The sequence below is a fragment of the Harmonia axyridis genome, chromosome 7, assembly GCF_914767665.1.
Source record: "Harmonia axyridis chromosome 7, icHarAxyr1.1, whole genome shotgun sequence".
In the NCBI taxonomy this organism is placed as follows: Eukaryota; Metazoa; Arthropoda; class Insecta; order Coleoptera; family Coccinellidae; genus Harmonia; species Harmonia axyridis.
Genome location: NC_059507.1, coordinates 37,090,349 through 37,105,816, shown reverse-complemented (window position 1 = coordinate 37,105,816; position 15,468 = coordinate 37,090,349). Strand labels below are relative to the sequence as shown.

Below are 15,468 nucleotides of genomic sequence, written 5' to 3'. Positions count from 1 at the left end.
TTTCGATTATGTATATGGAATGGCTTTTCTCTGCTCATAAAAATGAATCAATCGGATAGTATTTATGTATAATTTGATTTGATATTGAGGTAAATAGAAAAAGTCGAATTTTTTTATTCCAGCCCTGATTTTTTCAATTTCAGAAGTATTGAACGAATAAGGCTTTCGAAAAGTTAATACAAAAATAAAGAATTTGAAATAAATCTGTAAATTTCTTCAAGAATCATTGAACATTGAAATTTCACTCATGATCCGAACATATCTTATATCGCAAACCAAGGCTCTCAGACGATTAAAACCTTTTGATAAATACACCTTGATAACCTTTGTTTATGGTTTCCGTTCATCGCATTGCTCCCGAGACATCTCCTACATTATTTATTCACCTTTTTTCATCTATTCATTATCCTCATGGATGTCTTGAGTTGAATCATCAAATTATTATGATTCGAAACTCACGAGGTTTTTTGCGTTTTTGGTTTAATTTTGAATATCTTGGTAGATGTAATCTGTAAACATTGGACAAGTAAAAGAATGTTTACGTCACACGTTTCAACAAAGCATTGAAATGTTAAAATTCGTTACGAAAATTTTGAATCGAATCAAAATTTTCTCCAAAAAGATTTAGATTTTCTATTCATTATCTTGAATTATTCTGAATGTAATATCCGACAAATTAACCTGTTTCGAATCAGTTCAATTCCGATGAGAATGTAGAAATGTACAACTGTGGTTTCGTTATTTCACGATTCTGTTCGTTGTAAATGAAGAGGAAGAGATAATGATGAAAAATTCCATGAAAGTTTCCCATTAATACTGCATTAGATCACATCGTTAGAAGGGCAACCCCCTAAAAGCTAGTTATAAATCGAAACGAGTCACAATTTTGTTGTATTATAACCCTCCAGCATAGGAGGAGAGTATCATTCGCACTGGTTTCACATGTGAAAAAGTCCATTAATAAGGCAATTCATGAGGGAAAGAAGTAAGTGTATCAAGAGTTATGGTCCTCTTGAGCAAAGTCAATTGGAAAGGTGACGTCACGGCCAGTTTCGGATTGGAATTCCTCCTTGGGGATTATCTTCAGCCAGATGCAAGATTTTTGGAATTGAACCCCAAACTCTCTCAGTCAGTGGCGGTTCGTGATTCTAGACCATCATTTATTCAAAATTCATCATTGAATTATTATTTTACCCTTCGTTTCCAGGAATGAACTTCAAAGAAGATAGAAAGAAACGGTCAACATTCTTCACTTAGAGCTACATCCATATTTTTGAAATAAATCAGAAATAAGGAACGCGAGAATCTTTCAAATTATACGAAAATAAATGATTTGATAACCAGGTTTGTTTAGGTCAAGGATAGATACTTGGAAAATTTTAAGAGGTAGGATGAGAAAAATTCACAAAAGTTATAATTTCTAAAGTAAGAATTTATTTTCACCTTATTTCAAAGCAATACTACATGAATAGACCTGAATACAGGGTTTCTCAATAAGAGATTTCATTTTACTATTAAAAAAACGAGTATTTTTTGAGGGAAATTCAAATATTTTTCATCAGTTTCACCGGTCGAGAAGGTGCTTCACAACTATCCAAAAATGCTTTAGTTTTTCGGAATGTGACTCCAAAATTTCAATTTATTGTAGTAATTTTGAAAGATTTCAATGCGTTGTTGAAGCATGTATATTGCAGTTTTTAGTAATGTCGTAGTTTTTACTTTTCAAATGTCAAAAAATGACAGACAGCGGGCTATTCAAAATGAAACCTCTTATTGGAAAATCCTACCTCTACTTTCATATCACAATCCCTTTCTAACTCTATTCGCACAACCGATAACGATTCTCCACACGAACTCTAGAAGAACGATAGGACGCCAATGATGAACCTCCCCACGTCCCCACCCTCACACTAGTTTCCTCCAGGTCATATATCTCACCCCCTTGTCAATCCACATTACGTAACTCAATATAACTTTATACGTGACAAAATTTAACTTGAAGATTGTTCTATCTCAGCAACATCCCGAGGTCCACGTCTCTGGATTGTTTATTTTCGGGAAAGTTCGTAAACGTATTTGTTCTTAGGTTCTAAATTCCCCGAGGAGATGACATGGAAGATGTGGCGCTTCTACGAAGTAATAATTGACCCCCCTCATGTTTTAACATTTCGAAATATAAAAAAAGTTTAGCGAAAGTCAGTCTTCAAATCCACCAAATGATGAACTTCCATATACAAGTGATAAAGGATGATTGAATGTTCTATGTTCGATGATTATAAAGGGTTTTCCAATAATAGGATTCATTTGGATCAAAAAAAGAGTACATTTCATCAGATATTAATCGATGTTTATTGCATTGTAAAGAAGAACTCATTGTTCTTTCCATTAATAGATGCAGCACATTTGCGGCTGTATGTCCTCCATAACTTCACGAATTTATCATATCATTTCACAAGATCTCGGGGGCCAACTGTGATCACCTATTCAAGGAATAACACAGCCAGGAAACTCCTCGTTAAAAAAGATATAATTTCATCAGACACCAATTCACATTGTTAAATTTCCAAATGTTTTAGTATAAAAAATTTCTACAATTTTCCTCGGAATCTGGGAAAGCTTATCTTCAAGAAATTCAGTACAAAATTTGGTTACACTAGCGCATTGATGCTTCTAGATAACGAGAAAACAATCCTTGACTGTTGAAGTTTAAAATCTAAGGATAAAATTGAATTTTTCATAAGATTTTATTATATTGTTGACCTACATGGTAATCAATATTTGTTGGTTACTTCTTGTTTAATGTTGGCTGCAAATATTTGACTTAAAAAGAAAATCCGGAGGGATCTTCAAATGAAAGTTGCCGTACTTCAGATTTAGAATATCCTTGAAATTGGACACAGCGAGCATGCGTACCTACATGTCGAAATAAGAGATCCTTTTTCAAAACATAGCTTATTTGTATGTTCTAATAACTCTCTGTTTCTCTATTGTCCATTTGATTTAGTCTAAACACCGTAGTAGCTACCAAAAAAAAGGATGGCTATTGTTATATGCAATACCTACACTGGAGACCAGAGAATATCTACCCCTTTCCGCCCTTTTGGGTCGCAGAATTCGTGACCGGCCGAAGCATTCCGATCGTCACCGAAGTTCGCACTCGGAGCATGTGGGGCGCTCCGGAAACACACCGGAGCGCAGCGCCTTCAGTTCAGTTTGGAACGTAATGACGTTTGGTAGGTTATGTGCGCTCTAGTGGGGCATAACATAGAGAATTAACGCGACCTTTCAACTAAAGACATCCAATTCCGGCTACCGATGAATTACATCGATATTGAAGTGATATTTAGGTATCTTTAGTTCGGTTTTAGTTTGGTGTTTTTTTAATTTTGTGCTGTGGCTGTGATCTCGGGAGGAGTGCGGCAGGATTTCCGATCGAATCTTTATTTACCCGATTAGAATTCCCAAGAATGGCGATTATGTGGAGACTGTTTGTTTGCTTTGCGACCTTCTCGTCGTGCAGGGGTATCTTCATAGGTGGAGAACAAGATGTAGGGAGCCCTTTAAGGGTTGCACAATGTAGGGCTACCTGTCTTGAAAGGGTAAGTTGTCATTCCACCGTTCAATTTTCGAATAATTAGGTATCTGGATCTGTTGCAAGGACAGTTTGATTTTTCTTTACTCTTTACCCGATTGTTTCTATCATCTTAAGGCAAGCCTACTCTACTAATCGTGTCACGTTGGAAGAAGTGACATTCAATTGTTCTGTTTTGAAACACGTTCAGCCTGAAAAATGGCATTTCTCGACAACTTTTTTCCATTTCCCATGCTGTTCTTTTCTCGCTCCATATTCTTAAAATTCGCTAGATGAGCAACTATACCATTCCATCCAAATGCCAGGTGATCATTCCTTAACTCTTCATCCTACTGGTTTTTATTATGATGGGTTTCTCATCTTCTTCAGGTTGTACACTATCTTTCTCACTAAATTCTTTAGTGCAGATTCATTTTTTTCTGTGCGAAAATCACTTGATTAATTCTTTTTATTTTTGAAAGAAACCTTCATTTGACAGTATACAACAATCTCACCAAATTTTTTCACAATAAAATTATACCTAGTTCTTGGTTCTCTAACACTTTAAAATTGAAAGATTTTCATTTCGTATCTATTTCAATTATTTCAATGATGAAATTAAGAATTTTTGGAATTTTTTTTACATTTTGATGAAGAAATACATTCTGTCTACGTACAGATTTTCGAAGAGAAATTCATTCGTTCACTTGTACATATTTCAATTTGATTATTGAGAATATCAATAAATAGAAATATTACCGAATAAGAAAGCGATAAATGACAATTGGCTCAATATAGTTTTTTTGAAAAATTGGTGATTTCATGATAATGAAAAAATGTTGAAATTCATGATTGAAATAATTGGGGTATAATTGAAAAACCCATTTTCTAAGAGTTTTAAAACAAAAAAAAACTTTAAATTTTGTTGTTAAAAACACAGCGATCAAGCGATTTCCGCACATATCAAATAATGAATCTGCAATGAAGAACCTAGTGCGAAAAATAGAGTACACTCTAAAGTTAAATGTCCAACTACGTTGAAAACAAGAATACAATTTTTAAATCCTAACAAGGACCCGTTGATAACAAACTTTGTAGTTCTGAAAATATTCAGTTACGTCGTTAGTGAGAAAGTTCTCAATATCTGACTCTGGATAAATCAATTTAATTCGATTCATCTGCCGAAGTTTCCTTGCAGTCTAATTGAACTTTTCGTTAACTATTGCGAATATTCAAAAGTTCTTTTCCGATATGGAGGTTAAGTATTCATATTTCAATACTTACTTATATCAGTAATGAGTCTAGCAGAGGTATTCCATCTCGCTTCTCAGTTTTTCCGAAGTAGTCTCTCCGTTTATATTCCGACTCATCTGATTCATGTTCCGATTAGATTAGGGCCATTCGAAAAGATCCTCATTTTTGTTTCCGTCCTCTCCGAATCTGATTCTGCTCTCTAAGAGCCAGATCATCTCAGGCCAACCACCGTAAACGATTATAATCCTGTATTTCTTGGATCAGATTATCTTTCTGCTCTTCGTGACTATTTCCATCGTTGATGCTGAATCATTCAGCTAGCGATGACCTGAAAGAGGACAGGTGTTCTTGATTAAAAAGTACATTTCTTTGTCTTCTTATTATTAGAAGCCTGGCCATTATCGGCGATCTTTTTTTTTAATTTGCGGATCGGACGCTCCATGGATGGATGATTATCTCGATGATTCGATTACAAAGAGAAATGAAAAATAGAAAGAGGTTGAATTCGAATTATTTCCCATTGAAAACAGTTTATTTATTTATTTTATCTCTATTTATTTAATTTCTATTGATATTGCATTCGAGTTGGTAGTTTTCGACGAATGCGGTTACGTAATCATAGATTCAGGAAAATACATACTTGAATATCACGAATCATTTTCACAAATTGTTCCCGTTCACTTACTATTATTAGATATTAATGGAATTGGCCAGATTCATTGTTTCACATATCATTTGCGTACCTATTCAATTTCTGATGATAACCAATGGCTCTTCGCAATGACCATTTTGTTAAGATTGACAGAAATGATGTATTTTTCCAAATACGAGTAAACAATTCATTGAATTTTCTGAATCCTTCTAACTAGGGATAGATATGCGATTTTTAATTATTTCTGATCTACTGAAGTACAAAAAAACATATGTACCTACATACCGCCAAAATTATGAGAACGGATAAAATCTGAATGGAGTTTGTAGTTTATTTCCACTTGAACCCTTTGGCCGAACTTTGCATTTATTTTTTTCAATTGTAGCTTGATTTCCCGGAAACATAATTGTTCAGATTACGTCCTCAGTTACTTCGTGCTGTCATTTCTCACAATATTAAGATATCGCAATTACTAAACAGAGGAAATGTTCACTCTCGTGTTCACTAAAGATGAGGCAACATCTGATTGTTCGTTTCACTTCACAGTATGTTCTAAATAAATGTTTACTATTCATTTATTTCTCAACCCTCGTATATAACGAAAAGAAACGAGGTGATTGAAAAGGGTATCTGAATAAAGTTACAATAAAAAAAAAATAGCTAAAATTGACCGAAGGGTTCGAAAGAAAATGAACCACAAAATACGGAGATTTTGTCCGTTCCCCTAATTTTGCTGGTGTGTATTTTTTTACATCGAGTCGAAGTGACCGAAGATACTTCTCTTTTTGTTGTTTTTACGAATGTGTTTATTTATCTTCTTAAAAACGACTGACGGTAGACTGGGAATTTCTGACGGACTTGTTCAAATAAACCCAGTTGGGGTATTATGTTTGTTTTTGTTATTCTGATATATATAGGAAACTGGTAGAATCAATGTTTCCGCATTCAATTGGATATTAGCGAGGATATTAGGGACTAGTTAATATTGGTTTGTTGTGCTACACACATTTATGTGTATTCTCTTTGCATTCTACTTTAAGGAAAAATGTTAAGTGAATTTGTACCCTGATTTGGGGTACAAATTTGCCTATTTAGATAACTCGAACTTTTCGAACTAGAATAATTAAATTTAATATTACCATTGTACCGACCGAGGTACCGACGGATTGTATGGTCTATGTCTATCTTTGTGGTTATTTATGTGTGAATTTTTGAATGTTAGTTTCATATTGAAATGCTGTCGTAGTAATGATTATTTATATTAGAGAGATGAATTGTAATTAGAGTTTAATATCGTACTTTCTAGCTTTAAGAAAGATCAAGAGAAATGCTGAAACGCCGGTATTTCATGAAAAATTCTCAAATCCCTGCTCCCCAGCCACTAATAGTCACTACAATAGGTAGGTAATGAAGAGGACACGAACATAAGTTGAATAATAATAATGTTTGTATTCATATTTATGCAGTTGGTAATTGTTCATTTCGGGATATTTCCCTCGAGAGGACCACTGATTAAAAAAATATGACATCCGAGCTGTCTCGTTCTTCATCAGGCATTCCCATAGTTGACCCGAAATCTCATTTTCCTCCCTCTGAATAATGAAAGAGCAAAACGTGTCGTCGAGGGATGCAGAACAGGGGAGTTGTATAAAGTCATCTCCAATATATATTCAAATTTAAATACTCCAAGGAATTTTCGTCTTCTTCAGCGGGTCGAACCCCTAGATTGCGATGAGTCGGAAAAAATTAAATTGCTGGACAGGAATGCATGCACCTTCTGTAGTCTCGGCACGCATCGCTCTTAACGCAGTCATTTTCTCGAATTTCCTCTGAATCACGAAGTTGCCTCCGCAGCTAGGCTGGGCATTAATCAAGTAAAGGGTTTTCCAATGACTACCCAAAAGTGCTTTACTTTTCCGAACTGTGATTGCACACTTTTAACCATTTCTGTAATGAATTTGAAGACTGAAAATTATTTGTCTGTTACACGAATTTCTGTAGAAACACCTGCGGCTTCAAATAATGAGTAATAATCCTGGAAGGTTCTTGGCTTTTTATAGATTTCAATAGAAAAGATTAACACCTTTCTTTCGTCCTCAATTAACTTAATTATTTGAGAGAATTCTATGTAGGTGATTTAGCCACTTTATTTAATGGGTTCTATAACAATAATAACTCTAATAATTCGTCTTGTAATCGGCCTCGAGCCTTTTTATTCATTGTTAGATAGCCTCAAATCTTGAGAGTCCGTTGTTAATTGGGAAATAGACGTCGAATTCCAGAATTATGGATTAATTTCGAAGGGTCTTCGGCTTGGCACGTTTGAAAACGCTCGAAAGACTGACGATAACGCCGCCAATAAAGATTACCCTGAATGGTTTCCGTTGGTAGCTTATTGTAAATTTTACCTGCCTTATCTCTTCGGGTTCAAAACAGACGGCTGTCCAAATTACCGTCGGCGGACTTGGCCTGAAGCTAAACGATTAGAACTCAACTATTGAGTTAATTTTGTAGCGAGATGGAACAATAAAAAACTGTACCCAATTTTGTGTAGCCCCCACAAAAAGTGGATGGACAAAAGTCGATTTTGACTACGATTCGATGGGGTTTGAAATACATCATTTCACTGCTACCTGTTTTTAACCTTGATGACCAACTTATGGGCGAAATTATTCCGTAAAGGATTTTTTTTTTATTATAATAGATTTTTTAGCTGCAATCAAATCGAATTTTCCAGTCTATAAACTCTAAGGCGTGTCGCCAGCTGCCTAATTTAATAACCTATTTCAGTGTTGGCAGATGTTAAATTACTTCAATACTGTTTAATGGAAATGAATACGATATCGAAGAACTTCATATCTCGGCACTTAGCAACGTCATATATGGTGAAAAAAATACATGTTAGGCAGAACCGGATTAACCGTTCAGCAAAGTAAACAACTGCCTAGGAACCCTGCATAAGCTAGTCGCCCTGCGCACACAGAAATTAAAAAAAAAATTATACAATTTGGTGGAGTTATCGAGGACATACAGCCGTAGATGTGCGAATTGGTTATGGAAAATTTCATGAAAAAGATTTGATGGTGCAACTGTAGCCGTGGCGGCCATTTGGCTAATATCGTTTTCCATCGTCAATGGTATATACCTTCCTCTTCACAATAAAATAAACGTCCATTGATTTCTCTTAAAACATATTCGTTTTTTTTTTCAATATCAAAATGCAACCTCTTATTGGAAGTTGACCGAAGAAGATCCTTGTGGTTAACCTTCTTCTCGCGTTCTCGAAGGAAATAAAGAGTTTTCAAGCAACTCTGATAGAACTGTCTTGTGGATGAACTTTATGAATGTACCCAATGAAAAAACTAAATATTCATTTTCTGATTTGTGGCACTTTGTGGTTCTCCGCCCTGTAAATTAAATCAGCACCAAATCGATCGCAAATTGGACGTTTCGGAATCGCTGAGATCAAGATACGGTGCCAGCTTCTTAGTTACGAATTTCAACGTGTTAACGGAAGTCTATAATCCGAAAAATAAAAGCCGGTCATTTACCATAATTTGTTTATAGCGTAGCAAGTGGTCGAATGATCGAACAAATTATACTGATCTCGCGCAGCGATTAGACTCAAATTTCTCCAATATTAGGCATCACGGAATGATTATTTGGGATGCGCGGTCGTTAAATTAGCATATTTTTGCATAAGTGCTTGTCGGACCATAATTGGGGAAAGTTTCTCAGAAAATCATCTAAGGCCCTTTTCTCCGTATGAGCAAATCTATCCCCAAAACTGTGCGGGAAAATATTGTATACTGCGCATTGAAAGTAATCGAGGAAAAATTCCTGAACCAGTCGACAACTGTACGAAATTATTATTGAATCGTTCTTTTCAAGTCTTGTTATTCGAATTTTGGGAAAACGATTCCACCAATTCCCCTTACGAGAATTGCGCTCGTTAAAGAATTCTCAAATCCCATCTGAGAGACCACAGTAATTGTCGCTCAATGTTTTCTTTCAGGTTTAGCGCATTGAGAACGATATGAAACACTTCGATTCTTGGAAGGCCATTTGTTGATTGGCGACGAAAAAAGATTTAATTATATTTAGATCTTTATACCAACCAAACGAAACGGACCACACAAACGGCTCGTTTGGGTGGTCTTACGATTTTTTTGCCGGTCGAAAATTCCATGAAATTTGAATTTGGACAATAGTTACGTTCCAAGTTCGTTCAATTATTTTAAGAACGCTTTAATTTAAAGACGCGACTATTTGTCTTTTTTATAACTTGGATTTCGAGAGGCTTTTAACACTGGCAAATCATGCTTTTACTCACAACGTGATCGCTTTTTTTTAATTCAATACAGTTGGGAGAACACGTTGAAATTGAATTTGATAGAGGATAGTGTTCCTGACTTTCTGTCGTGAATAATCCAAATTCGCCCTTTGTAAATTTTTGGTCCTGTGCTTAGCAATAAGGAGCTCCACGAGGAGGGCGTGGATCAAGACCACCCTAAAGATTTCAACAAGGGGAGAATTCACAATGGATGCGAAATTAATATGGTTTCAAGGATCCTCGTTGAACTTGTGGAAATTTTCGTACACAAGCGGTTTGACTATGGGGATTTTGCTTGTTGGAATAACTCAACTTTGAAATATCCCAGTCTGATGGTCTTGTACAGATGACTTGAAGTATTTGCATGGCATATCTTGGAGAGATTATTCATTCATGATGCCTGGATTTTTCCAATTCTGAGCCGAGAATGGTCTCGAACGATAAGGTTCGATTCACTGATGACGTGGTCAAATTTCATTTTGTCCAGCTGTATACACAATAACATCCGAAGGAAAGAATTAAGAAACTCGTATAATATAGTATAACAGTTCTGTGATTTCCCATAGGCGCATGAATAAACAACAAGTTAGTACTTTTCCCGTATTTTCACCCAACACCATATTTAAAATTCCTTTAAACTAATATTGAATATCTAACTGCATTTAATTTATTTTTGATTTCTCTAACGAAGAAATACAAAAATTCAACTAAAAAACGACCAATGAGCCAAACTCTGTATAGAATAACACTCTAATCTATTGTTGTAGAACGTCGTTTTCAATTTCGGGAAATAGTTTGAAAGCCCGATAACGAGCCAGTTTTATACGCTCACTTGGAATTAATTCCAAATATCTATGCATCAGTATTTTCGGATCGTTGTGGGACAGCATCATATAATTTTTCATCAACATGCAAACACGAACAAAATATTTCAGATCCGATTAATGCTTAGTAATTTAACCTTGGCACATCCATGATGTATACAGTCTGTTATGAACTCGGAATTTGTGGCAGTTTCGCTGCCTCGTTAATAAAGTGATTCAGCTTGAGAGCTTACTTATATCTGCTTCATGAATGTTTTGTGATATTTCCTCTCCAGGACACTGAGGCAAATGTGGGGACGTGTTAAAATTTAAATATTCCTATAGAGCGAAACTGGGGAATGTACGTTTCTACAATTACGACGCGACGCGGCAATTTAATCATAATTATTAAGTATTCCTTTTGAATTCTTCACAGCTACATGCAGTCAGTTGGATTGTGCGTAATCTTGAATCTATTAATTTTCTGTATACGTCCCAACAAATCTTGTTCAGCATTTTTGTACCCTTTGTTTCTACTGTTTAATTATTCTACAGAAACTTCTGAATTATGATTTCCCACCAGTTTCACTATTGCCGGCAGAGAAGGTGCTTCAAGACGATCCTTTAGTTTTGCGAACTGTGGCTGTAAAATTTTGACAAGCTATCAACCAAAATAAAATTGAATACTCAAAACTGCAATTCATGAATGTGGTTAACAAATCGAATAACTGAATTAAACTTAATATTCCTATTTGATTTGTTTGCTATTATCTGTAATTATAGTGCTTAGAATTCGAATTCTTCTCGTGTATATCATCAAAAATAATTTTCCTTGTAAGAAATAGTTTTCGAGGTAACTAAATAGGTAAACATAATAAATAGTGAACAATTCAAGCGTTTGTATAAAATTGTTATAAATTTTGATAATTTCTTGAACTCCTTGCATTCATTCATTATACTATATGGTGAGTCTTTCCAAAGAGGAATCATAAGCTTCCTTGCTGTAATCATTGAAACGCAATTCTGTATTCACCACAATGATTAAACTCGAAACTCATTATAAAATAATGCCTTTTAAACCTCCCTTTTGTTATATCTCGGAGACATAATAACCTACTCGGGATTAATCTCTATAAATTAATCTTTATCTACCATATAATAAACTCGATGTTTCCAACAGGCGAAGATTGCAAAACTTCAGTCTCCAGTGACAGAGACGGAATATACAGACAGGTATAAACTGCAGTCGATGTTATCAGAATCACATATTTGGCTCACAGCGACCTTTGATTTTATCAAATACTTCCCATTAATGTATTTTCAATAGTTTATTTGGGTTATCGAGAAATTTTGACATTTTACCATCAGGTAAGATCTTCAATGTGAGATTTGCGATAGGTTCGAGGATAGAATAAAATAGTTTTCAATACTTTTCTCGAATGGAACAGAACGAATTGCATATTGATGATTGTCATTAAAGAGATTCCACAATATCTTGTGGAATCTCTTTACAGGAATTATCATTCCTGTCTGAGAAACGATCAAAGATAATCAGTCATATAGGATGTATATACAGGGTGTTTCATCATCGATGCCACGCTATATGACGCTATTACGCGCTGAAATGTTTCAACATAATATCATTATAAGGCTCCATTAGAGCTACATTCTCAAATTGTTTGAAAATACACAGGATGTACCAAAAAAAGTGTTAAAGACCAAACATGTTTTTCTTATGTATCACCTGGTTTTTATTGAATTTTCTGATTGCAAGGAACTCGGCAATTAATAAATGCAGATTTTTCGTCGTTTCATTACTTAAAACCTTTTTTTTTTTGAGAGAGATTTCGAATTTGGATGATTTCTAGAATTTGGATAAACCTTTCAACTTCGAACCGCATGGATTTATTGGAATGAGATTTAGAAAGTAAATCCTAGAACAATGGAGTTGAGTAATGATTTTTTGATAATCATTGAGAATTCAACTGCATGAGATGAGACAATTCAATGATGACTCATTCAAAAGTTAATATCGGACTTTTCGAAATGGTGAACTCTGTATTTTACCTTTTCATTAGGTGAAATATTTTACTTTATTATCTTCGAAAAATTCACTCCAAAAGAAAAAAAAATGAAATATAGGGTATGTCATTTGGAACAACGTTTAAATAAGACACGAATAAAAAGTCTCCTTTCGAACATCCATAGTAGTAATGTTCTCAATGATTCATCAAAGAGTCGGTACTTACAGGGATCTCTTTATGATTTCTTTGTTTTGCACCTATAATATAAGTTGATTCAGTTAGTTATTAGTATATATCACTTGATTTGAATAATGTAGGATTACAAGAATTTTCCATGCTGAAATGAATAAATAGGTATATCCCCAAGTTACTTTTGCCTCGGATGTGGATTCATAATGATCCTCGAATTAGCCTGCCATAAGTGATTACCTACCTACTCGCTAGCTAAGGGGGGTCTCGAGAGTTTAGATTACACTTTAAAGAGTTCCTTGCCTTAACTAATTATTTACACTTTGTTTATTAATTTTTTTCCGTGGGGTATTTTGGCGTTTCATTTAAGGCGTATTAAAAAAAACATTCCTTGAAGTTTTGAATAGGAAACAATAAACGGAATATTGAATATTGACGAAATTTTAGAATAAACAGAAATTGTGCAGCCAAATAGGTATTCGAGATTCGATACAAATACTCATTGAGGTATTTATAATTTCGCATCGTTCGATGTTGCCGCTTTTAAGCATATTGAAGAATTTCCTCGTATTGTTGTAAAAGCGGCGATGTCGGATTGAGATGAATGTCAGCGAAACTCAATATTCTCAAATGGCCGAGACCGGTGCTGAATAACGATGTGCGTCCACTGAAGGTTACAATTTGGGAATGCAGTGTCAGGCACCGCCATTATACCGCTCTGCCGATTTACATTGAATGGTTTAACGTCTTCAGCGGAACACGCAGCTCATTTTGCCGGTCGCATAAATCTCTTCGCGAAGGCTCGCAACAATGCGCCGCTAAATAAATTGTATTTTATTGGGTCCTCCTTCATGAATATGAATTCCGGAATCCGGAGGGATTGAAACCTTATACTGAGGATGTGATAAGTGGAGCGGTGTACTGGACGCTCCTTCTCATTTCTCTTTTTCTTCTCCAGCCTTTCACTATCTACATATAAAGGGTTTGTCAATAAGAGGTTTCATTTTGATAATAAAAGGAGTATATTTTAAAAGAAGTCAATGGATGTTTATTTCATTGTGAAGATGAAGGTATGGCATTGGCGATGGAAAACGATATCAGCCAAATGGCCACAGCACCGGGTGCACCACCATATCCTCTTCATGAAATTTTTCATCACAATTGGAAACATCTGTTATTTTATTTACTAATTCTCCCTAAGCGCTTTCGTGTGAAACGTCCAGCACTCGAAATGAATAATGTTCTTCATCAACATCGCAATTATATTAAACATCTCATTTAATTAATCCTCTTTATGAGGTTCGAATTAGTTTTATCCAACGCCATGCTTGAGAAATCATCATTTAAACTTGGCCCACTTCCGTTCCGTTCTACAGGGTGTACGAAATCACTCAGCAAACGAGGAGTGCAACATTCGAGAACAGTCCTGTATAAGATGTTATCTCGCGTTTCCACCATCAGGTGTACCTATGTCGTATCAATATACAGCACGTAATGAGCGTTATTTATTGTTAAGACCTGACAGGTTATTTTGTTGGCGGTATTAATTAGATTTATGATGTATGTGTAGGATTCTCTGTATAAGTGTCTGTGTGACTGTGTGTTGGTTTAAATGATTGGGTTGGGTGTGGTGCCGCTGCCTGTCCTTCTGCGCGATGGATGGTTCAGGAAGGACGCAGATGATGAAGGGTCACGGTTTCAGTCTCGGAAGAACTGGTTCTTGCGTCAATATATACTGCGGGGATGTTTTGTTTTTCAAATTGACGAATCAATGACATAATCTGAAACCACATCTAAAAATCTTGTGAAAGTTGTTCGAAGCAATTCAACACGTTATTGGAAAACGCTTATTACGCTTTGTTCACCTCAAAATTTTCCTTTGACGCTTTTTCTGTCAACTGTAATGTCGTGGTTACCAATCGTTAGAACAGTAAAGAAATTCTTTCTATCGAATATTGCGTGAATAGGTATTATTATTACAACGGTGGTGGATTAAAGTTACGAAAAGATCCAGCAAAAACTCTATGGAGATCCTTTTCATATCTGTAATCTCATAAAATTTCTGAAAGAATACCTCCCAAATGAGACAAAATATTCAAGTTTCAAATGAGAACGATCAATGTTGAGTTGTCTTTCCTCAGGGCCTAATGATTGCTACGATCCTTTTGAAAACTGCTCTTTCAGATGGGATTCAATGAATTGTCCATCAAACTCATGGAATGTCCGGGTGAGACTGTTCCTTACAATTTAGAGCAAAACCACAAGATAGCATGCATCGCACCGATATAAATCTCTAGATTATCTCAGGTGCGTGTAAGGACTTTTATCTGGCCTCGTGAGCGAAACGACTTTCCGGTTTGAATTTATTTCCTACAATCAACGGAACGCCCCAAGACCATGAAATCATCTTCATGGGAGGAGATGAACAGCGAAGCTGAATTGGTATCTCCGGTTTCTCATCACCAGATAAGAATTGATCGTTGAAATAATTACACACTAAAAGTTTGCCAATATCGCATTGAAATCATTAGATGAGGGAAACAGCAATCTCGAATTTCAATGTTCAGCTTAAGACCTAGTGGCTCATTCGACTAACCCATTTCCCACAAAACTGGCACAACGGTAGAGCATTGCTACAAATG

At 35.4% G+C, this 15,468-nt stretch overlaps 1 protein-coding gene across 2 annotated transcripts in view; it reads left to right on the top strand.

The window, feature by feature from the left end:
* Positions 1 to 15,468, top strand: part of LOC123684111 — a 55,118-nt gene that overhangs the window by 502 nt on the left and 39,148 nt on the right. Inside the window, exon 1 of one of the 2 annotated variants that reach the window (XM_045623237.1) lies at positions 3,153 to 3,599. The exons of the other annotated variant lie outside the window; for it this stretch is intronic. Coding sequence (XP_045479193.1) covers positions 3,468 to 3,599 — 132 coding nt within the window. The 5' untranslated portion in view covers positions 3,153 to 3,467. Of the gene's footprint in view, positions 1 to 3,152; positions 3,600 to 15,468 lie in introns of those variants that run through there. 2 annotated transcript variants of the gene reach the window in all.